At 41.9% G+C, this 23257-nt stretch overlaps 1 protein-coding gene across 1 annotated transcript in view; it reads left to right on the top strand.

Moving 5' to 3' along the window:
* The first annotated feature begins 2990 nt into the window (after positions 1-2990).
* Positions 2991-23257, top strand: part of NMNAT2 (nicotinamide nucleotide adenylyltransferase 2) — a 143836-nt gene continuing 123569 nt past the window's right edge. The window contains exon 1 of the mRNA XM_047077367.1: positions 2991-3075. Within this exon, the coding sequence (XP_046933323.1) occupies positions 2991-3075 (85 nt within the window). The remainder of the gene's footprint in view (positions 3076-23257) is intronic.

The following is a 23257-nucleotide window of genomic DNA, read 5'->3' as shown; positions in this document are numbered from 1 at the left end:
GTTAGCTACTATTAATTTGGTGTGCCCCAGAGCTGAAGCTGATGGACTCTTTTCTCATTTAGATATCTGTTACTCCCTAGATGACCTCATTTAATCCTATGGTTTTAAATATTAAGCTATACCGATGACTCCAGAATTTGTATCTCCTGCCAAGCTGATACTTTTCCAGTGTAAGTTAGCTCATGTCACTTCCCCACTCAAAACCCTCCAGTGACTTCCTATCTCTGAAAAAAATCAAAGCCCTAACCATAGCTATGAGGCCCTATCTATATGTCTGTTCTATTTTTCTGATCTGTCTCCTACCACTTTTCACTTTCTTTCTTTTCTTAAGCAATACAGGCATGCTTGCTGAACAATCCCAACCATTCCTGCTCCTTCAGGGTCTTTGTATTTGCTATTCTGCCGGGTATATTCTTCCCCAAATGACATATTCCTTCACTTGCTTCACATCCCTGCTCAAATACCATCTTAACAGAGATGCCGTCCCTGACCACCTCATAGAAAGGAGGATTTTCCTTTCCTTTTCTTCTTACTCTGCTTTATTCTTCATTGTATCTATTGCCATTATATTTATTCATTTTTTTTTTATGGTGTGTTTTCCCCTCTAGAATGTGAGCTCTATTAAAGTAGGGACTTTGTTTTGTTCACAGTCCCTAAAACAAGTGCCTGGCACAGGGCAGACACTCCATAAATATTTATAGCTTAACTATAATTATGCTAATTGCCCAGCTAGTGTCAGAGTTTCATACCCAAGTCAGCTTCCCTTCAATATCTCTTGTTCTTTCTACTCCACTAATCTGCATCCCATGCCAGGAAAGATACTAACCCCATTATAAATGTACATCAACTTGTAGGACTTTTGTATCTGAACTAGAAATTTTGTGCACATTAGGGTTGATTTGCAATTCAGCATAATTTAGCAAATATTTACTGCACAAATATTTATGTGATCTTGGATAAGAAACAACGATCAACCAGTAATATAGGGTAGCAATTTATTCAAGAAATCTAGTAGCCTAGGAAAGGTAAATATTTGTACTTGTGGAACTCTAAATTCAGAATTATTATGGACATCTAAAATTAATACAATGTAGTATGTCAATTATACCTCAACTTTTTAAAAGGCCATTAAAAAATAAGAATTATTAGGTCTATCTATTGTATCACAATGGAACACTTAGTTATCCCCCAAAGTTTCTTTCCCCACTTTCTCAATCTCAGCCCACTCCTTTGCTTACCCCAAATTTCTAGACATTTTCTTAGATTTCTCTTTTCCTCATCCCACACATCCAATCCATATGCAAAGACCATAAACTATCAACAAAACTTGTTGTTGTGAGACCATCTGCTTCTCACCAACTTCACCTTTATAAATCCTAGTCCAAGGACAACTCTACTTAACCGAGGCTACCAGCAGAATTTCCTAAATGCTGGCCTTGCCCTCCTACTTTTCAACTGCCAGCCAGAGTGATCTTATAAAAATGTAAATTACTCATCACTCCTCTGCTTAAAGTTTCAGTGGTTTCCTTTTCTCATTCCTAAGTTATTCCACTTAGAAAAGCATCCCAACCCTATCCTAGCCCTGAAGTCCCATTCGATTCTGTCCTGATCAACAGTCCAATCTTGTCTCCTAGCATTTTCCCCTTATTCATGAACTCTAGTCACACTGGCCTTCTTTCACATCTATGAGCACAAAAAGACCTTTCTTTGTCCCAAAATATATGTACTAACAGGTACTTGTCCTTTAGGCTGCAGTTTAAATTTCACCTGCCCAGGGAGGCCTTTCTTGACTCCTGGATTTGAAGTGGTCCCCACTCTTCCATTCACCTTTTGTTTTGTTAGAGTGAATGGCATTCACTTATTGTGCATTGCACAATTGGCATTTAATATTTTCCTCCTGGGGTGCCTGGGTGGCTCAGGCAGTTAAGCACACGACTTTGGTTCAGGCCATGATGTTGTTGTTCAGAGTTCGAGCCCTGTGTCAGGCTCTGTGCTGACAGCTCAGAACCTGGAGCCTGTTTCAGATTCTCTCTCTCTCTCTCTCTCTCTCTCTCTCTCTCTCTCTCTGCCCCTCCCCCACTCATGCTGTCTGTCTCTCTCTCAAAAACAAATAAACATGAAAAAAATTTTTCCTCTTCTGTGTATTGTCTATCTCCCTCCAGTAGGGTTTATAACAGCGCCCCAAACATAGTGAGCACTCAAGAAACACTTGTTGGATGGGTAAATCTTTGTCTCAACTTTGGTGACTCATGTAAGATCACAGTAGTTTTCTAATACAACTTTAGTCACTCTGCCCCATCCATGTTTTCAGCATTGCTTCAACCCCCTCCCCCCCCCCCCAAAAGTCCATCATTCTAGGGGAAGGATTCAGGATTTCAGATTCAGTTCAACAGTTCAAAATCATCAGATAAGGGGAAAAAGAAAGACAGAAATCAGTATTCCTGACATGAACAATTGTCATTTCTCACTTTAAAAATTGAGGAAGAAAAAAAATCCCAATTCTTAAGATCAAACACTTTTGGAGTTGGAAATGTTAGAGAAAGTAGATGTGGACAGAAAAATGTTAGCGTGTGGGAGGAAAAGTCAGAAGGAGGTAAGAGAAAGAATACTCACCATGCTGTGAGTATTCATGGTTCTGGGCGTGGGTACCACGTCTTACCTGCAGAAACACTAGGGAAGAGCGTGATGGAGTGAGGTGGGTGGGGGCGAGGAAAGGGAGGGGCGGGAGACCAGGACCAGAGACCTGGAAAAGGACAACACAAAAAGAAAAGAGAAGGACGGAGCAGAGCAATACAAAAGCAGCTTCGGATCTGGCCGGAGCTGCAAGCGTTAAGAGGAGGCGGGGAGTGACGCGGTTTGCGTCTGGAGCGGCTCCTTGGAGTCCACAGCTTCCACCGCCGGAGCCTCGCCTTCCTTTCTCCCTCTGCAGACATATCGAGACACAAAAAAAGAGGCGACCCCTGGACCAGCGCGAGGGACCCACCCGCAAGATGACGGAGACCACCAAGACCCACGTTATCTTGCTTGCCTGCGGCAGCTTCAATCCCATCACCAAAGGGCACATTCAGATGTTCGGTGAGTCCTCCCGCCCACCCCCGGAGGCTGCTTCCGCCTCTCTCCTTCCCCGGCACCTGTATTTTCCAGGGCGACCCAACAGTAAGGCGTGTGCCCCTCGGCGGGATGCGCCGGCTGATCCCTCTGGTGGGAGGTCAGCCCCTCTATTTCGGGCTCCTGGGAAGGGACGTAGACTGCGCTTCCCAGGCGTCACTTGCTCGGGCCAGACCCGGCACGCTGGGGGCCAAAGGGGTGGGGGAGGGGAGGGGCCGGAGGTGACTGGGTTTAGACCCGGTGGGAGATCGAGGTTCCAGAACTGGGGTGCGGTGGTGTGGTAGTTTGGTCACTTGGCGGGTGAGGATCGGGGTGGGGGCAGAGATTGGGACGCGGAGAAGGAAGGAGGGGGTTGGAGATAACGTGCTGTTTGTTTAGGATGGATGGAAAGCTCGCAGGAGTTAAATGATGTACATGCCTTGGAGACACAAACACACTGACACACAACACACCATTAGCAGGGCTGGGGCTTCAGGGAGATTAATTTAGCGTTTGGCTAATGGTTCAGGGCGGCCCAGGGGCGAATGTTTGAGGGTTGTGGACCGTATATTGCCCGCGCGAGGTGGATGGCTGAGTGAAAGGGGTGGGGGCTCGCCAGCCAGGGCTTGGCTGCCGGGACCCACTGCCTAGGAAGGGGAGGGGGCGGGGCGGCCGCTGCGGGCAGCCCTTTTCGAGGCAGCGGGTGTTGATGGATCCGGGCCCAAGTTGGCTGAGGCTCTGCCCAGGGCGGCGATGGCACCCGGAAGGCTTGCGGCGTGCGAGTGTGTGTATGAGTGTGAGTGTGTGTGCGCGCGCGAGTTGGGGCGGGGGGAGCGCGCATCGTTGCGCGTTTGTTTCTTGGAGGTTTTGGGGCGTGGAGAGAAAGGGAGCGAGCAGGGGCTCCTGGCTGCTGCTTTGGGATTCAGCAGGGGCAAGGGAAATGTGGTCAGTGCCTGTTGGAGATCTCGGGCCACTGGTGGACGCGGCTTCGCTGCTGCTCCGGTAGGACCCAACGGCGCGGGGGCGTGCGCATTTAGACCCTGAGGGAGGGACGCGGAGGTCACTTTAAAAGCAGGCATAGAGTAGAGGTTAGAAGTTGGAGGTGCTTTTTCTCTGGCACTGAAGTAAACGAGAAGAGGAGAGAGAGTGGGCTGGAGATGGATGAGAGACGGGTGGGAGGCCCGAGCCAGCCTGCCAGCAAGGCGCTATCCAGAGGCGGCAGTGCTGAAGCGCAGGGCGAGCGGGAGCTGGCTTCGGGCACACGTGTTTACGCGAGTCGGAGGATTGCGCGAGCCCTCGTCGGGCTGTTTAATGAAAGTCACATCATATTGGTAAAGAATGGGCGAGGTGGCTTTGGTTAAAAATACTCTGCTCTTAAACCTAAAAGGTGCGTTGAACTGGGCCCAATTATTTAAAACCTCATGAAAAGAATATAGAAAGACTATGAGCTGAGGGGAGACCAGGTATGCACATTGATGGGATCCAAGGAGGGAGACTGGGAGATAGCCATCCCTTCCTCACCATCCCTTCAGCTTTTAAAAGTGTTTTATTAGGAGCTAATGCTAACTTACTTGTTAAGTAAAGACTTTTGTTTAAGCATCAGAATAGACCAGAGCATCTCCTCATTCTTCTAAGGGAATATCGGCGCCCTGGGAACACTGTAGTTTCGCTGGTGCTTTTATCCCTGTCCTGCCTTTCTTCTCTGTCCATATTTCCTCTAGCCATTTTATGCCACTGTACTTTGTTCCTCTCAGTTGCCCAGGCGGGCTTGGTTGTGCTTTCCTCTAGAATTCCTTGGCTCTAGAAATCTTTAGTGAGCCAGCCAGTACTCTGCCTTTTTTCCTGGGGTTAAAGTAGTTAATTCCACTTGTTTTGGGTTTTAGGATGAGTCGATTTAACTTGAGAACCTAGTATTCCGTCTTGCAGCTGAAAAGAGTTTGGTAACAGCGATAAAGGCTTTTGTTAAGTCCATGCTGACCTGCCAATTCTCCATGAGTTTAGAGGATAGAATATGTGGAAATAGGCATGGATTACAGCAAAGAGGTTTAGACAAAGAATAGGTGAAAGGAGACTTTCTGACAGGGGTAACTATTTGCTTGATATTGGAACTGAGGGATAAGAGAGAGAATATCTGTCAACAAAGCCTTATGAGTGTCCATTAGTTATGCATAATCTGAAGAGCAACATGGGAAGCGGATACGGTATGCTCACTGTGGCTATAAGGAGCTTATAACCTAATGGAGGATTTAGCACATATACATATGAAAGGAAACAAGAACAAGAACACAAAATACATATTAAACTATTCTTTGTGGACTCTCTCATGGGAATCTTTGCGCTCATGAAAAATTTTGTGATTTCTTTCTGTATATATGTGATATCACTTATTCCTAACAACAAAGTTACCAGAAAGGCATCATGATCTCCATTTTATGAATAAGAAACTGATGTTCAGAGGGGAAGTGACTTTCTTAAGTGGCTTAAGTGATATGGAGAGCAGGTGGCAGAGTTGAGACTTGAACCCCACATTCTTAATTTCTCTTGCAGAGACCTTTGCACTGTACCAAATGCAGGAACAAGTGCTCACTGATCTGACTGCATAATTCCATGAAGTCTATTTCCTTCAAACATATACTAACAGAGATTAGAATTAAGTTGAACATAAACTAAATGGGATTCCTAAATATGCATTTTGAGAGCTTCCCACCATCTCTAAAGAAACCAGTTATCCATGAACTATTTTCTTCTTTCAAATAGCTTTTAAAATCTTCTCCACACATTACAGAAATAATTAATGCAATAAAATTGTCAAACTTTCTTTAAGGTGTCTGAAATCTGTAATAGAATTTTTTTTTTTAAGATTTGAACAGGACTTTAAAATTAGACATCTTTATTAGAGCTCCCATGTTTTGAAATCTAATTGTTTACCAAAGAAAAAAGAGAAAGATTATAAACAAAAAGAGATGTGATGTTCAGAACTGAAAGCTCACTCTTAATCTCTGTAAAGTAGTACTTTTACAGTTCTCAATATTTGTAAAATACTTTAGAATGAGCTTTTCCTTTTATTTTGATGAATGGGAAGTTGTATTCCTAATTGTGGCTACAGAAACATATAGAAAAATTTAATATTTGTGATAGAAATAGTTGACACCTATATACTTAATTATAAGTAAAATGTTTTCAGGGATAAGTAAATTTTTGGAAAAATCAATTCATAAACTAACAATGTTTTACTTCATGAGTCTGCCTTATTACATAAGAAACTAACATGACACTGGAAGGTTTTTTTGTGTTTTTTAACTTTTAAAAAATGTTTATTCATTTATTTTGAGAGAGAGAGAGAGAGAGAGCGCATGAGACAGGGAATGGCCGAGAGAGAGAGGGAGAGAGAGAATCCCAATTAGGATCCATGCTGTCAAGCACAGAGCCTGATGTGTGGTTTGAACTCAGGAATCATGAGATCATGACCTGAGCCAAAAATCAAGAGTCAGATGCTTAACCAACTGAGCCACCCAGATGCCTCTTAACTTTTTTTTTTTAATGTCGATTTATTTATTTCGAGAGAGAGGGAGCTCAAACAGGGGAGGGACAGAGAAACACAAGTGGAGAGAGAGAATCCCAAGCAGGCTCCATGCTCTCAGTGCAGAGCCTAATGTGGTGCTTGATCTCACAAAGCATGAGATCATGATCTGAGCTGAAATCAAGTCAGACACTCAATGTGGAACCCCTAGAAGGTGTTTTTTTTAAAACACCTAAGATCTTAATTATTAATTATGTAGTGATTATATTTCAGTATAATTTCTTTGCATTTATATTGCTGTTTTTGTCGATATATTCATGCCTAGGAAATCAGATAATAAGTTTAAGTAGAAAAATAAGAAAGGACTGATCAGAAAAGTTTTGCCATAAAAAATAAAGGAACTGAAACAATTAGAGCAGAGGTGAATTCTGGTTTTTGATGATTGAAAAATAACTAGATTTTCCAGTTTTTCTACTGGAATAGAAAATAGTAATATTTTTACTTTGAACAAGTGGGTCTTTTGAAAACAGACATGATCCAATTCTGTTCCTCTTCAAAGGTAGTGAAGAGGGCTTTTTAATTATTGTAGAATTGGAAAAGCAGCCCCTATTGCTATAACTAGAAATCATAAGAAAAATGAATTTGAGTTGCTACTGATATAGATAACTGTCAGAAATCAAGAAACTGTTTAATATGCTCAAAATGGCTATAAAAAAAAAAGACCATTAAGCACAAAGTGGTGCTTTTTACTTTTGGCACCATTATCTTATTTGATTCTACTCTGCAAGTTAAACTGGATAATATTATCATCTCCCTTTTACAAATGAAAAAGCAGAGGTACAGGTGTAAGTCATTTGGTCGAGGTTATAAGCAAAAGTCATGCTAAAACTAGTTTTCTGATATCTAGATTCTCTCTCTCATTCAAGATGCCTCTTTATTCCTTTAGTTGCAACAGCACCTATGAAAAGAAAGTCACCTAAATTTAGTTATTAACAAAGGGTTATGGGAACTTTGTGAATATTTTCCTTGGTAGTACAGGCAGCCAACAGAATATATTCAACAAAGATATCTGTTCCCAATATCTTATACTATAACAAGGAAAGGCTATTTCTTTTCTTAGTACCCTGTATTTTCCATGTAACTCTATCACTGGAACATTTTTTCCACCACTCTCTTACCTCCTCCTTCCTCCCCACTCTCCTGTTACCACAACTAACACCTACTTAATTCTTCAGATTTTACCTTCAGCGGTACCTCCTCAGGGAACCTCCACTGACTTCTAAATTAAGTATGGTTACCCTGACATTTGATCCCACATCACTTTATACTTTCCATGACATAACTCTCATCTCATTATGTTTAATGACTATTTTCCATGCGAGACCTTAAGCAATATTAGAACACAAACCATGCATGGTTTCATTATGGATTGATTTCCTTGTGCCTAGCATGGAGTAGGCTCTCCATAATAGTATAATTAATAAAAGTTACAAATAGCAAGTCTTTGCTCCATCATAGTTGTTGAGTAAATACAAAATAAATGAGTGTATAAAATCTTGTTCAGATAGAGGAATCAACCATGCACAAAGGCTGGGGTGGTAAGACAGAAAGCCATGATGTATTAGAACAAAGGAAAGTTTAGGATGGTTCAAGGAGAAGCGGAGTAAGAGGTAATACTGGAAAGACAGATGGAAGTCTAATCGATTATGAAAGCTTATTAAGTCATGTTAAGGAATTACAATTTTATCCCAGGGAATGAAAGAATATCACATGGCTTTTAAAGTAAAGGAATGTCATAATTGTATCTTTGAGGTTATGATTTAATTGAATTTTGAATAGATTAGTGTAAGGGTAAGAATGGAAATGTAGTGACCAGCTAGGCACCTATTTCAACAATACAGAGTTCAAGTAAGAGATGGTCACCTCACTCTGGTTAGTGGTACCTGGGATGGAAAGTAAGTGTATTTGAAAACATTTGATGGGTAAAAGGGATACTTATTTGGTGACATGATGGGTGGTGGTGGCAAAGTAGACCAGGGTAACTCTCAGGTTTCTGTCCAAAGTACATGAATAAAGAACACTGGAAAGGAGTTCATTTAGGGTTTATGGGGAAAGCGAAGATTCATACTGACTCTAAAATTTTGGAAATGTGCATTCTAATCCAGCACTGATGCAAAAGAAGGAAATACTGAAATTCAAAATGTCTTTTAGCTGGGACATCTGAATCTTCAAATAAAAGCTCCCAGTGGGTTCTAGTTGGGTTATTCAAAGTTCCTCATGTGAGAAAGATATTGAAATTCGTTAACATTATGGAAATAAAAAGATAAAAAAGGGTGTGTTGACTTTTTTAAAAGTATGAAATTGGAGAAAATCAAGGTCCTAAAGTTGATTCTTTTTTAATTTTGAGGTTGTAAAATTGGGAATAGTCGATGCAGTTCAAAAGACCATTCTAGAACTTGCCCACCACTGTGATGAAGGCTGTGATAGTATATTCAAGTAGATTTGGGCATTCTAACTCATTGATGAGATAAAAGTCCACAATGGAAACTCATGGATCAATCATGGTTGTTTCACTGGCAGGAGCTGTGTCTGTTCATGACATGAGAATAAGGACTGAAAAAGAAAATTTAGACATTTTTGTTCACAAGAAGAGGTGGTTTCATTTACTTTATCCAGCTGAATTCATTAACTGAGACTCGTGTGGACACAAGCTAACTATGAAAGGCAAATATCCCATCTAGAATTCACCCCAAACCGAGGAATAAGATAAAACCAAGATGGGTGATGTTCTAACAATTTTGAAATGAAGTAATATTCATTTTCAGCTTTTCTTCCCTTTTTGTTTTACTTAATTTTATTCTATATGTCTAAGCCTTTTATTCTAAGATATGCTTAGAACTATGAGAATTGGAGGTTCTATGCCTTTTAGGAAAAAGTACGAATTATTACTTTATACGAACATCCTTTAAAATGTTACGAATGTCAAGAGAAACATTTCTATACACATTTCTAATGTTAGACCAAGCCAAATGAACAACCTAGAAATGTGGAGGCAAACTAAGAAACATACCTGCTAAGCTTCAAGTTTGGACTCCTCTGTTTCAGAGATATCCTCAGACATGAGAGGAAAATGCAAAACTAGATGGGTTATCTGCATTTCTGTTATTTTTCTACTGATAGGCAATAGTTGTGAGAGTAGTATATGGATGACTGGGAAAGATAATGAAAACCCAGTTTTAAAAGTGTTTCCTTAAGGAGTACCTGGCTGACTCAATCAGTGGAGCATATGCAGATCTTGATCTCAGGGTTGTAAATTTGAGCTCCACATTGGGTGTAGAGATTACTCAAAAATAAAATCAGTCTGTTAAGTGTCCGACTTCAGCTCAGGTCATGATCTTGCAGTCTGTGGGTTTGAGCCCCCCATAGGGTTCTGTGCTGACAGCTCGGAGCCTAGAGCCTGCTTCAGATTCTGTGTCTTCCTCTCTCTCTGCCCCTCCCCTGCTTGTGTTCTGTCTCTATCTCTCAAGAATAAATAAACATTAAAAATTAAAAAAAAAACTTTTTAAAAAGAGTTTCTTTAAAAAAGATTCAAGTGCAAATTTTATAATATCATTGTCCTTTCAGCCACAGATACAGTGTTCTGAATACAGTGATTGTTTAATCAATATTTAATGGTACTATAAAATATACACTTTCTGGTAGAGTTCTTGTTCATTTTCTACAAGTTTTCAAATCATCTTGAATTGCTCAAAAAGATCCTAAGGAGGGGGTGCCTGGGTGGCTCACTTCAGCTCAGGTCATGATCTCACAGTTCTTAAGTTCGAGCCCCGTGTTGCTGATAGCTCAGAGCCTAGAGCCTGCTTCAGATTTTGTGTCTCCCTCTCTCTCTCTGCCCCTCCCCAGCTCATACTCTGTCTCTGTCTCTCTCTCAAAAATAAATAAACATTAAAAAAAAAAAGATCCTAAGGACCCAAAGGACTACATTAAATAATTTTTCAACACCACCTTTTTAAAACAATATTCAACTCACAAAATTTTGGTTAAGCAAGGCATTTAAAATAATCCTAACAACTTGATATAATAGCCTAAGAATTGGGATATAGGAATTTATTTTATAGAGAATTACATAACTTTATTTATAAATATGTTCCATATAAATGCAGCATTAGTTTACAAGGAAGAAAGTTTTCCATTGCCAGAGGTTTTCAAATCATAAGCATTCAATTGCATGAAACAAATTTACTTTTTTTGGATACAGTTTGGCAGATAGCCTCAGAATTATCTTAGCCCAAAAAGATGTTATATGGTATGACCAAGGCCATCCTCCTAACATTGGCATCCTCTCTCCATCTCTTGTACTGTACAATATACGACTATGAACTTTGCAACAAAGTCAAGTGTTTTAACCACTACTAGCATCATCATCTTCCACATTATCATTTTAATAATGGAGCTACCTTCTTTGAGCTTCTTTAAATTCTACTACCATTAAACTGTTTTCCATTAAAGTTATCACACAATTCTCTTTAGTTCAGAACAAATGAGACATTCATGAACATTCTTGTAATTCTGGAGATAAAGGGGTAAGAGGAAGAAGTAGAAAAGAGCAAGACAAAGAGGCTAACCCATGGAAGTGGTGGCAGCTTAAATAGCACTCTTTTTTTCTACTTTCTTCTGCATCAGGTTACCTCCACAGCAGTAGCCATGCTGCTACATGTTGACCTCATTTCATATTTACCAAACAGTAGGAGGGTGAGTGAAGCATAACCCCCAGATAAGACTAAATGCATATGGTTTTGCTGTTGTTCCAGTTGCTTAGGTCAAAAACCTTGGACTTTCTTGATCTATCTCTCTGCACACCACATCCATGTCTGCAAATGATTTTGGATCTCTCTGTCTTCAAAATACAAGTAGGGCCAACCACTTTTCCACATCTACAACCCTGGTATAAGCCACTGGTCTCCTTCACCTGCATTATTTCAATAGCTTTTTAACTGATCTCCCTGCTTTCACCCTTGGCCCCAATACTCAATCCTCAACAAAAATAGCCAAAGCAATCCTTTCCAAATGTAAACCAGATCTAAGTCAGATCATGTTGCTCCTTTGCTCAAAATTCTCCCATGGCTCTCTTTCTCATTCAAGGTCAATGTCATTAAAATGGCCTACAAGGTCTCCACAATTTACCACCTTTCTCCTCACTGCCCCCCCCCCCATAACACAGCTCTTTCCATCTAGTTCTTATCCAACCATAATGACCTCCTTGCTTCGACCTTACAGTCTTTGTACTGAATGTACTCTCTGCCTGTAATATGCTCCTCCCACATATCCCTATGTCTAATTCACTCTCCTTCTCAAAGTTTTTTTTTTTTTATTTTTTTTTTAATGTTTATTTATTTTTGAGAGAGATAGAGACAGAATGCAAGTCGGTTAGGGGCAGAGAGAGAGGGAGACACAGAATCCAAAGCAGGCTCCAGGCTCTGAGCCATCAGCACAGAGCCCGATGTGGGGCTTGAACCCACAGAGCTGCGAGATCATGACCTGAGCTGAAGTCAGGCGCTCAACCAACTGAGCCACCCAGGTGCCCCTCAAAGTTTTTGCTCAAATGTAACTTTCTCATTGTCTACTTGGCAGATCCTATTCCTCTGATCATATAATTTAAAATTATGTTTAAAATTATAAAAATTATAGGGGCGCCTGGGTGGCTCAGTCGGTTAAGCGGCCGACTTCGGCTCAGGTCATGATCTCGCGGTCCGTGAGTTCGAGCCCCATGTCGGGCTCTGTGCTGACCGCTCAGAGCCTGGAGCCTGTTTCAGATTCTGTGTCTCCCTCTTTCTGCCCTCCCCCGTTCATGCTCTGTCTCTCTCTGTCTCAAAAATAAAATAAACGTTAAAAAATTTTTAAAAAAAAAATAAAATTATATAAATTATAAAAATTTAAATTATAAGTTTAATAATATTTACATTTAAATTATAAAAATTTAAATTATAATTTAAAATAATTGCAGCTCACACACTCCCAGTCCCCCTTATTCTCTCTTTTCCCCTTACCTCTTATCACCATTTAACAAATCATGTTATTTCCTTTCTTGTCACATTTATTATTTAATGTCCCCAGCTAGAATGTGAGCTTTTCATGGGCAGGGATCTTGGTTTACTCTGCTTACTAATGTGTCTCAGGCTCCTAGAAGAGTCCCCGACACATTGTAGATGCTCAATAAAAGTCTGTCAAAGGAGTGAGTGAATGAAGTGTTATAATTACTTACCACCCTCACCTCAAGCCTGTATTCTTTTTGTGGCAGAAAGGGCAAAGAGCCTTGAGAGGAGTCAGTGGCAGTTGATTCAACAAAGGTTTATTGAGTTATGAAGGTGCCTCAGGCACCATGCTAGGCCTCAAGGACGTGACAGTTAAAGGCACTCTTCCCCATGCCCCTGGGAGGAGACAAGCTAAACATAGCACTTCAAGTCATAAGTGCCATAAAAGAGGTAGAGTGGGAACATAGAGGGAGAAGACATGGTGTGAAGGCCATCAGAGCAGGTATTAGTGAGAGTGAACTTGAAAGTAGGAGCTGCCCAGCGGACAGAATGTAGGATGGCATTCTGGGCTGAGATCGGGGTATGTGTAAAAGGCCTGTAACAGCGTGACACATTGAGGGATCTCCAAGGAGCTTGCTAGATAACTGGGTGTGGGTGGGGACAAGGAAGGGCAGGAGATGAGATAGCCAGAAAACAGGGTTGAGTGAAGAGGGGAGGGGGCAGTTTCAAAGAATTCAGGCTTTACCCACCACTGTAAGTGAGCCCCTGAAAGTTGGGCAAGGGCATACATTTCAGATGTGAGGCCTTGCATCCCAAATGTCAGTGTCCCTGTCACTGTGATTTTATCTAAATATCTTTAAGTTATTTCTGTATTACTCTTTGAAAGAAGGAAGTAAGCCTTTTCCTTTAAAAAAATTTTTTTTATTTGTTTATTATTTTCCTAAATGGAACCATTGTCTATCACACAAGCCATATCTACCAAAAATATACATTAAGTGAAAAATAATACTACGGTACAGCCCACCCAAACAACCAACCTCTTCCCTGATTGGAAGTTGTCCTCACCTATGTTCTAAACGTATGCCTTCTGTACATCAATAGGATGGCCCCTCATTGTTCAAATACTCTCAGATTTGGTGAACTTGATTCACCCTAGTTTGATTGTCCATAATTTGGTAGAATTTTAGATCACGTGTTTTCTCTCTTTTCCATAGGCTTAATTGTCAGGAGAGTAAAAAGACCATAGAGATCCTTTTCTTTGACGCTTGTTTTTAGCTCTCATCCTTTTAGGAGGTCTTGAAGAAGTATGTTTATGCTCTTGCTATAAAACTATGAGTTTCCATGACTTTGAAATTTAGTGTTCTATCATTTTAAATCCTCAAGTAAGTGACATTCCAGTGGGGGGCTGGGCTTGGAATGCTTTATTCTTCAACATTTCCCAACCCTTCATCTTGGTACCCACAGAGAGGCAGAATACTCATTCCACGCAGCAGTGAGATTAAAATACATCAATAACTATTCATATTTCTTTTGAAATATTTATGTGCTGATAAATATTTAGCAGTGTGTGGTTTGTCACATGAACTATGAGATCTGTAGGCAAATGTTTTTTGTCGTTGTTAAGTTAGAGACTGCTACCCATTATAAATTAAGGAAGACAACAAAATATTATACATATAAATTTAAGCCATAATAGCTTCACTTACCAGGAACCAATCTGGCTAAGCACAGTTTAAATTTACTTGTGATGCCCTGGGAATCAAAGTTTATAGATAATATGTGATTTTTCCATGCTGTGAATAGTGTTGATAAAGAAGGGATAAATGTCTTAGTTTTTCCTATTGCTTCATTATTTCTCTATATATGGATATTAATAAACTGAATTGGTATTGATTAGGGAATATACTTAGTCTCCTTTAGCCTTTGTTTTCTCATGTGTAAATAGAGTGATTGATATAACCCAGGGTCAGCAAACTATAGCTTGCTGGCCAAATGTGGCTTCCAAGCCAAGAATGGTTTTTATATTTTTAACTGGTTGGGAAAAAAAAAAGGAAAAGGAGAATATTTTGTGACACATGAGAATTTTATGAAATAGAAATTTTAGTATTTATAAATAAAATGTTATTGGCATACAGCCATACTCAGCAGCAGATGTGAGCAGTTGTGGTAGAAACCTTATGAACTATGAAGCCTAACCTGTTTACTATCTGGCCATTTACAGACGTTTGCCTATCCCTGATATAACCTACCTCTGGGGGTTGGAATGGGGAGTGAATCTAAAGGTTTCCAAAAATATAAAGTGTGTTGAAGTCCATTACCCAGAGGAACTCTTTAATGAACAATTTTCAGTCTAAACTAAATCACCAAAAAGACTTGTTTAAGCAGTAAATGCAGTTTCAATTTCATAATTGTAATTTTTCCAGCTGACTGAGTAAATGATCGTGTTCACAATGGGGATGATTTTCTGGTTTTCGGTTTACATTGGACATTGATTAGCCCCTCTGGCTGTTGTTGGGCATTTATCTGCCATTGAACATTAGATGTATTTTCCCAGAACATCCTTTTCCTGATTCACAGCTACCTCCTTCTTTAAATCTAATATCTTACATACTTTGTATTTGAGGATTTTAAAAGATTAGCACAACAGTTGCATCAGGCTTTTGCAGCCTGCTCTTGGAGTTACATCTCGTTTTTCTGCAGCATCTCACCTCTCTGTGAACTCTGATAGCACCTGGTTTGTACCTCTCTTATAGCACTTAGCACCTTGTGTTGTGGGGTGTAGCTATTTCTGTCCATGTTACATATTCTCTATCTGATTTAGGCCCTTGCCAGGGTCATATGGCGTTCTGTATCTCCTGAGGTGCCTAGCACAGTGCTCTGGGCACATGGAAGTTTCTGTAAATATTTACCAAATAATTGAATGATTGAACTTTTAGGAGTATTTAGAATCCTAAACTGTTAGGAATATTTAGAATTCTCAAAGGTAAACTAGGTGATCAGAAATCAGACAAGAATTGGGGAATCGGCAAATACAGGAAAACAGAAATCAAGTATGACAGAGTCAGGCAATAGGACAAATCACAGAACACTCTTCAGGGACTTCAAAATTGAGATGACTGCTGTCCCAAGATGAGAAGTCTCATGTGTCCCAGAGTGGAATCCTATCCCAGAGTATAGCCTTTCCAGATATCCACAGAGGGAACCTACAAGTCATTTTGGAGAGCTATTAAGTAAATAACTTAGCAGGAGTGAAAACGTGGGGTCAAGGATGAAGGTGAATCCTACCACTGTCCCCAGGATTGCTTCAGTTAGATGCCTGGTACATCTAGGGATGGCTTCTCAGGGAGGTGGAGTAGGTTGGAGGATGGCTGAGGAGTTAAGTTTTATTTTTGTTTATTGACAGTTTGAAAAAGGTTTTATGCACAAGTCACCTGGCAAAGGAAACTCTGTACATTGTTTACTTCCAATAGGCAAAAGGAACAGAAAACCTGGTTTGTTGATTGCAAGTCTCCATCTTCAGAAATTGCAGAATCCCCATTTGAAGGAGATTTCAAAATCGTGCAAGATATTCTGTACTGAAATCCCCTTTAAAACATTTCTGCCAGTGTCTGTCCAAACTCCGAGTCAGATCTTCCTGGCCAGAGAAGGCAGTGTTGTCCAAAGCAGTCAAATGGCACTTGGCACAGTTTTACTTTCTTTCAAGATTGCTCCTTCTATTAGGCTGACATTGGCCTTCCTGAGACTTTCCTGTGTTGGAAGTTCTTTTCCTCGTTTTTTTCCCTTGAGATCCACAGAAGAGGTTTAATCTGTCTTCTTCTACTTGTGAGACATTGGAATGGCTGAAGACAGCTACTCTCCTCCCCAGGCCTCTCTTTAGGCCTAAAAAAAACTCAAATTCTTTCAGCAAGGCATCCATTACTGTTTCTAGTCTTTATAACACTCTGGCTCATCTTCTTTGAACATATCTTCGTTGTCTATATTCCTCGTTAAATGTTATGTTCTGTTCATGATGCTGCATTCTTTTTTTTTTTTAATGTTTTTATTTATTTTTGAGATAGAGAGAGACAGAGCATGAGCAGGGGAGGGGCAGAGAGAGGGGAGACACAGAATCTAAAGCAGGCTTCAGGCTCTGAGCTGTCAGCACAGAGCCCGACGCGGGGCTCGAACTCACGGACCGTGAGATCATGACCTGAGCTGAAGTCGGACGCTTAACCGACTAAGCCACCCAGGCACCCCTCATGATGCTGCATTCTAATGTGGCCTGGTGTGTGTGTGATGTCTTATCTATTATTGGACTTAACTTACTGGATGTTCCCTTTATTTATGGGGTTCTGTGGATCTCTTTCTAATTAAATCAGGTAAGACAAGCTATTGCTACCCGCATGCTATAATGTCCTGATATTCTGAGTGATCAATCAATTTGGTGGACTAAGCTGTTGAACTAGCCCAATTTATTTAAAGATCTAGCTGGTTAAAACAACAAAAAACCTGACTGGTATATTGTCAAGATGTGGTATCCTCTGGAACCTTGCAGGTCTGCCCACATGCCTAGCTATGTGAGATGTCAGCCATACACTGGGAATGACATGCTGCCTTTAGAATAAGAAACTTTAGGGGCGCCTGGGTGGCTCAGTCGGTTAAGCATACGACTTCAGCTCAGGTCAGGATCTCACAGTTGGTGGGTTCAAACCCTGAAGCAGGCTCTGTACTGGGAGCTCAGAGCCTGGAGCCTACTTTGGATTCTGCATCTCTCTCTCTCTCTCTCTCTCTCTCTCTCTGTCCCTCCTCTGCTCAAGCTCTCTCTCTCTCAAAATAAATAAATAATCATTAAAAAAAAAGAAAAAGAAACTTTGCAGGTTTCCAGACAGGGATGAGACTAGAAGTCTCTGAATTCTTGAATTATCAAGTCTCTTGATATTTCATTGCAGCATGTTATTTTTTTAATGGGTTCTGTTGAGAGCTCCAAATAAGCTCTCATCCATGTTTAAGTCTTGCTTTGGGGACTGAACTCAGAACTTTCTTCCTATCTTGTCTAACTCTTCCTGTCATGGTTATGCTATTGGCACTACCCTATTCCCAAGGTTCCCATAAGAGTGGCAGAAATGCTCTTGTTCCCAGCAATGGTGACTTTGTCCCAATAGAGGTGGGCAGTATCACATTTAAATTGGGCAGGTGGTGGGGCGCCTGGGTAGCCCAGTTGGTTAAGCGGCCGACTTCAGCTCAGGTCATGATCTCGCGTTCCTTGAGTTCAAGCCCCGCGTCAGGCTCTGTGCTGACAGCTCAGAGCCTGGAGCCTGTTTCAGATTCTGTGTCTCCCTCTCTCTGACCCTCCCCTGTTCATGCTCTGTCTCTCTCTGTCTCAAAAATAAATAAACGTTAAAAAAAAATTTTTTTTTAAATAAATTGGGCAGGTGGAACTTAAAAACAAATAACAAAAAAAAGTCATTTTTCTTATGGAAATTTCCAAACATGCAAAAGTAAACAATGAAGCAATGATACTCAGAACCCCAAAGTACCTGTCACCCAACTTCAATAATGATCAATTCTTTGCCCATCTTGAGTCATTGATACTCAGACACAATTCCCCACGTTTGCCCCATATATTTTTAAGTAAATCCTGGAGATCCTATTGTTTCAAGGTGAGAGCCTTTCACCTAGTACATAATTGCTTCTCTGTCTATGTGAGACCTCCGTTAACAGACTGGATCTTTCTCCTCCTTGCTTCATGTTTGTTTGCTTGACAGCTCGAGTTGCAGTTGGGAAAGTGGGGGGACAATGTCTAATTTCCATCTTTGAGCAGACATAATAATGCCTTCACCCCAATCAACAGTAAGTGACACTTTATCATTGGAATTGCCTTCACAGCAATCTTTCTCATGTGGGGCCTGGAAGGCTCCCCTCCAGAGTTGAACTCCCACTGGACACAATGGGCCTTGACCTACAACATTCTTCCTTGACCTACAACATTCAGCTCCTTATCCCTTGTCATTCAAAGCCATGAATGTCTGTGTTAGAAGATGTTCTACATCAGCGAGCCCCAAATTGAGGCTCTGAAAACCAGAGCTTCTCATAAATCAGAAGAGGGGTCTAGGAACTGTTTCCAGAAAGTGTATACATTCACCCTCCATATGGCACAGGGTAGGGGCATCTGGAGGGCTCAGTCAGTTGAGCGCCTGACTCTTGATTTTGGCTCAGTTCTTGATCCCAGGATCACGGGATTGATCCCTGTGTCACATTCTGCACTGAGCTTGGAGCCTGCTTATTAGTCTCTCTCTCTCTCTCTCTCTCTCTCTCTCTCTCTCTCTCTCCCTCTCTCTCTCCCTCTCCCTCTGCCCTTCTCCCTGGCTTGCACTCTCTTTTTATCACTCTAATACATATATATTTTATATATACATATATATACATATACATATATATATATACATATACATATATATATATATATATATATATATATATATATATATACACACACATATATATATATATATGGCACAGGCTAAGCATCAAGTTTCTGGGCTTTTACTTGTATTGTTATCAGTTTGGTGAGGTAAGCTCATGCTGATCAGGAGTCCTGCTTAGTGGTTATAGATGTCATTGGTGAACAACAACCAAAAAACAGTGGGAATTTTTTTCTTCCATTTCTTCAGAGGAGGAGGAAAACAAGTAAATTCTGTTTGGTGACAGTTTTGCTCCTGGGATAACATTTGAATTCTGAGCTTCCGTTTGGCCTAACTTTTACCCCTTGTAGGAAATTAAAATAAAATCCTTCTTATTGGTGCCTTAATCCTTCCCTTGTACTGTTTTAAATCAACTTTTCAAAGTGTATTGTCATGCAGTTTTGTCACTATTTGCATTTAAATGTAGTGAATAAAGAACTCCCTGCAGAATCCTTTGGGGAATGTTGTAGCCCAACATCCCAGTTTGCCCGGTAAATCTAGCAGCTGTGAATATTCATAAAAGAGGTTTGAAAGACTTCTCCATTGCGGGCTGCTCTGGTTTTGTTAAGATTGGTTCTTCATGGTTTCATGCGTGGCCTTGGAGCTCTGGCCACAGACAGGGAAGCTGGTAAGGACGTTTTCCGGAGTGGGGGCTGTCATCACTGTGGCCAGTTGGGTACTTTAACGATGTTTTTCTGGCTTTGCCTGCCTGCATGTGCTCCCATCCCCCACTGCAAGCAACCCACAGCCATTTACACACTTGCATTTCTTTTAGATGCAAATTATTTATTTCAGTCTATTGTGATCAAAAAATTTTTTTGGTTTGTTTCTTTAAAGAACTGTAGAAACACTTTGTGTTTGAAAAGGCTGGGAAGGTGAAAAGGAGTAAGAAATGAATGGCTTAGGAGAAATTGTTTTATCATCTGACAATGGCTTTGGGGTAAAGTCCGAGCTTTGGAAATTAAAAGGATGAAGAAGAGGAAAGAAAACCCAACTTGTCAATTAGGTGATCTCAGCCTCCTTTCCCCTTCCTTCTCCTTAGGCTTGAAACATACCCAGAGGGTTCATGCCCAGAGGCCTTTGTGGGAAATGGAACCACAGATATTCTTCCTGCCCCGAGGAAGCAGGGAACAACTGTAGCCTGACCTCCTTAATACCATGGGATTTTTTTGGCCTATGTTGTGACCAACCCTGCTCATCCTCTCTGTTAGGGTCAGGCGTAAGGCAGGGTAAAGACAGGAGTCAGAGGCTAAAAAATTTTAGCAGTCAAAGGCTTTATTTGGGAGCTAAGGTCTCGGGCGAGGTTCCGTGACTCCGGGGGGGGGGGGGGGGGGAGAGAGAGAGAGAGAGAGAGAGAAGTCAGGGAAGTCGCGCCCAGGTGTGGTAGGGTGGGGTTTTTAAGCTGCAGCAGTTCCGGGTTTAGGTCCGGGTGGGCCTTTTTCGCGTCAGGTGGTGCTGTCGCTCGGTGATTGGTTGACCTCCAATTCCTTCTGGCAGCTACTAGGGGCTTTTCATTGGGTTGCGCTGGCAAGATGGCCGTCCCGTCTACTGTGGTTCCAAGGACATCTTAACACTCTCCAATAAATAATCACCATAAATGAACATAAGCTAATGTTTATTGAGTACTTACTTTGTGCCAAGCACTTTTTTTTTTAAAGGTTTGTGAATGTTTCTTCTTCTTTTTTTAATGTTTATTTTTGAGAAAATGCAAGCAGAGGAGGGACAGAGAGAGAGGGAGACAATCTGAGGCAGGCCCTTCACTGTCAGTGAAAAGCCCCACGTGGGGCTCGAACCCACTAACTGTGAGATCATGACCTGAGTCCAAGTTGGACGTTTAACCGACTGGCCCACCCAGGCTCCCCATACCCCAGGAACTGTTTTCATGCTCTTCTGGTCTTACTTCATTTAGTCCTTATAACAATCCTATTAGCATTCCCATTTAGCTAGTGATCTAGCTACCTTGTGTTAGGTAACTTGTGTCAAGTCACACAGCAAATGTGTAGAAGGCAGAAATGTAGACCCAGATGCTGTGATTCTGGTTACTATTTTAGCTCCTGCAAAATGCTGCCTTGATCATTTGCTGAGTGAGAAGGGATGCTGAGCACTGGATTTAGGGCTGTGACAATGCAGAAACAGGCTGGGCCTCCTCTGACACTTGTATCTACCAAGTGGGCCACTGTTAGGGATCCTACCCAAAGCAGCCAAGTGTGGAAGGGCCAGAGGACTCTGTGGAGCTCCAAGGAGACCTGTGGACAAGTCCAGAGGGACAGAGAAGAGAGCTACAAGAAGGGCTCAGCCCAGAAGCAGGGGAAGATTGGGAGCAAATCAAGAAGGCCCCTGGGTGACAACCGTACACGGAGTGAAATAGCCATAGTCACCTTTCTGCTAACCTTTTTTAAAATGTTTATTTATTTTTGAGAGAGACAGAGTGAGCAGAGGATGGGCAGAGAGAGGGAGACAAAGGATCTGAAGCAGGCTCCACGCTGTCAGTGCAGAGCCCAACTTGGGGCTCAAACTCATGAACCATGAGATCATGACCTGAGCCAAAACCAAGAGTCGGATGCTTAAGTGACTGAGCCCCCCCAGGAACCCCCCCCACCCCCTTTCTGCTAACTTTAAGGCACAGGGTCAGAGTGGACAGATGGAACTATAATATTCTCTCCTTTCACATTGTAGCTGGCAAGGGTGTCTACAACAAATTATTCAGTAACCTCCCTCCCCCGACACAGTAAGATGAGTGTATAATCGTCCCTACCCTACTGGGCTATTGTGGGCATTAAATAAAATAAAAGTGGATATATTGTCTTGTGTGACTGCCTGGCTTTCACTGTGGGCCCCAGTGCATTGTTTCACCCCTTGCAAAATCACAGATCTGGTCCCTAAGGACTGAGTGATGGAGACTTTACTCAATATTTTACAAAGAGATAGAAGGGGTTACAGTGTAAATCACCAGTTTCTAAAATGTCGCACTCACGTCTACAGAAAGTTGGGTTCTTCCCCTGTGACAGCAGATCTGCCTCTCTTCCTCAAGTGGCTGCCCCCCACCAGCCCAAGTCCTTCCCACAAAATGCCCTCTTTTCCCCCTCACCTACCCCACGCTTAGCTTTCCTGGCTCAGCTCCCTCTCTGTCATGCTCCCCACCTCTCTCAACCCCTCTGCCAGCCTGCCTACCCCACTTAGTAAGCAACAGCCCCTAGACAGACTCTGCCCAGGTGTAGTTCTCCAAGCATGCCCCAGCCCCGTATGCAAAGACTATAGCCCATCCCGTCACATACAGAGTTTTTAGCAAAGGGTCTGGCCCACAGTAAGTGATGGACGAATGTGGGGAATACTTGCAATCGTTTCAGTGTCTGTCCCCTGACATCTTGCCTGGGCCAGCATGCAGCCACCCCGGAGGTCTGCCTGCCAGTATAGTGGGGGATTTGGGAAATGACAGAAAGGCAGAGTGTGGGTGATTGACGTCAGTGGATGCTTTGAGCGGGCTGAGACCTCAAGAGAGGCCTGCAGAAGTGTGGGGCATTGCCGGTGAACATCCAGAAGTCACTGGGGAGGCAGCCTCCTGTCCAGCACAATTTGCTCTTCTCCTGTTTGTAATCACTGGTGGCTTACCTGTCAGCGAGAATAGAGTGAGTGCCGAAGGCATCCTGCCTGTTCCTGCTGGGCGGAGCGCCTCGTTTAGATGAGAGCCCTTGGTAGATCCTGCAGGGTAAGGATCTGTGCCCCTTGTCTCCCTGCAGAACAGTCTGCTTTTGCTGCTGCTGGAAAGATCTAGGGCCAACAGTCAAATGACTGCTCATCCTCTGTGAGGGCTGGCAAGAGAACCAGGATCTAGGTCCAGATTTTTGCACCTGTCCTCACCCCATCATCCACAGGAACTAATGATGACTTAAGGTAGACAGAGTCTCCATAGAATGGACCATAATCAGATTTGTAGTTGGAAGAGACTTCAGAGGTCATGCAGTCGTTTATTGGATACTTTTCATGACAGCTCATTTCCAGTCTGTTTCATTGCTGGCAGCTTTATTTATTAGAAAGCTCTTCTGTCATGAGCAAAATCTGGGTTCTTATAACTTGGGGCTGTTTGTCCTAGTGTTGTCCTCTGAAACTGTCACCCAGGCTCTGTTTAGCTTTAAGACCACCCCAATTACCTAGCATCTAGAATGGGACTCTTGCACATC

The sequence above is a fragment of the Lynx rufus genome, unplaced genomic scaffold, assembly GCF_022079265.1.
Source record: "Lynx rufus isolate CCGP_SWC_20201006 ecotype Redwood Valley unplaced genomic scaffold, mLynRuf1.p SCAF_15, whole genome shotgun sequence".
NCBI classification, from domain to species: Eukaryota; Metazoa; Chordata; class Mammalia; order Carnivora; family Felidae; genus Lynx; species Lynx rufus.
The sequence above is the reverse complement of the archived record's forward strand: the minus strand, read 5'-3'. Positions and strand labels throughout refer to the sequence as shown.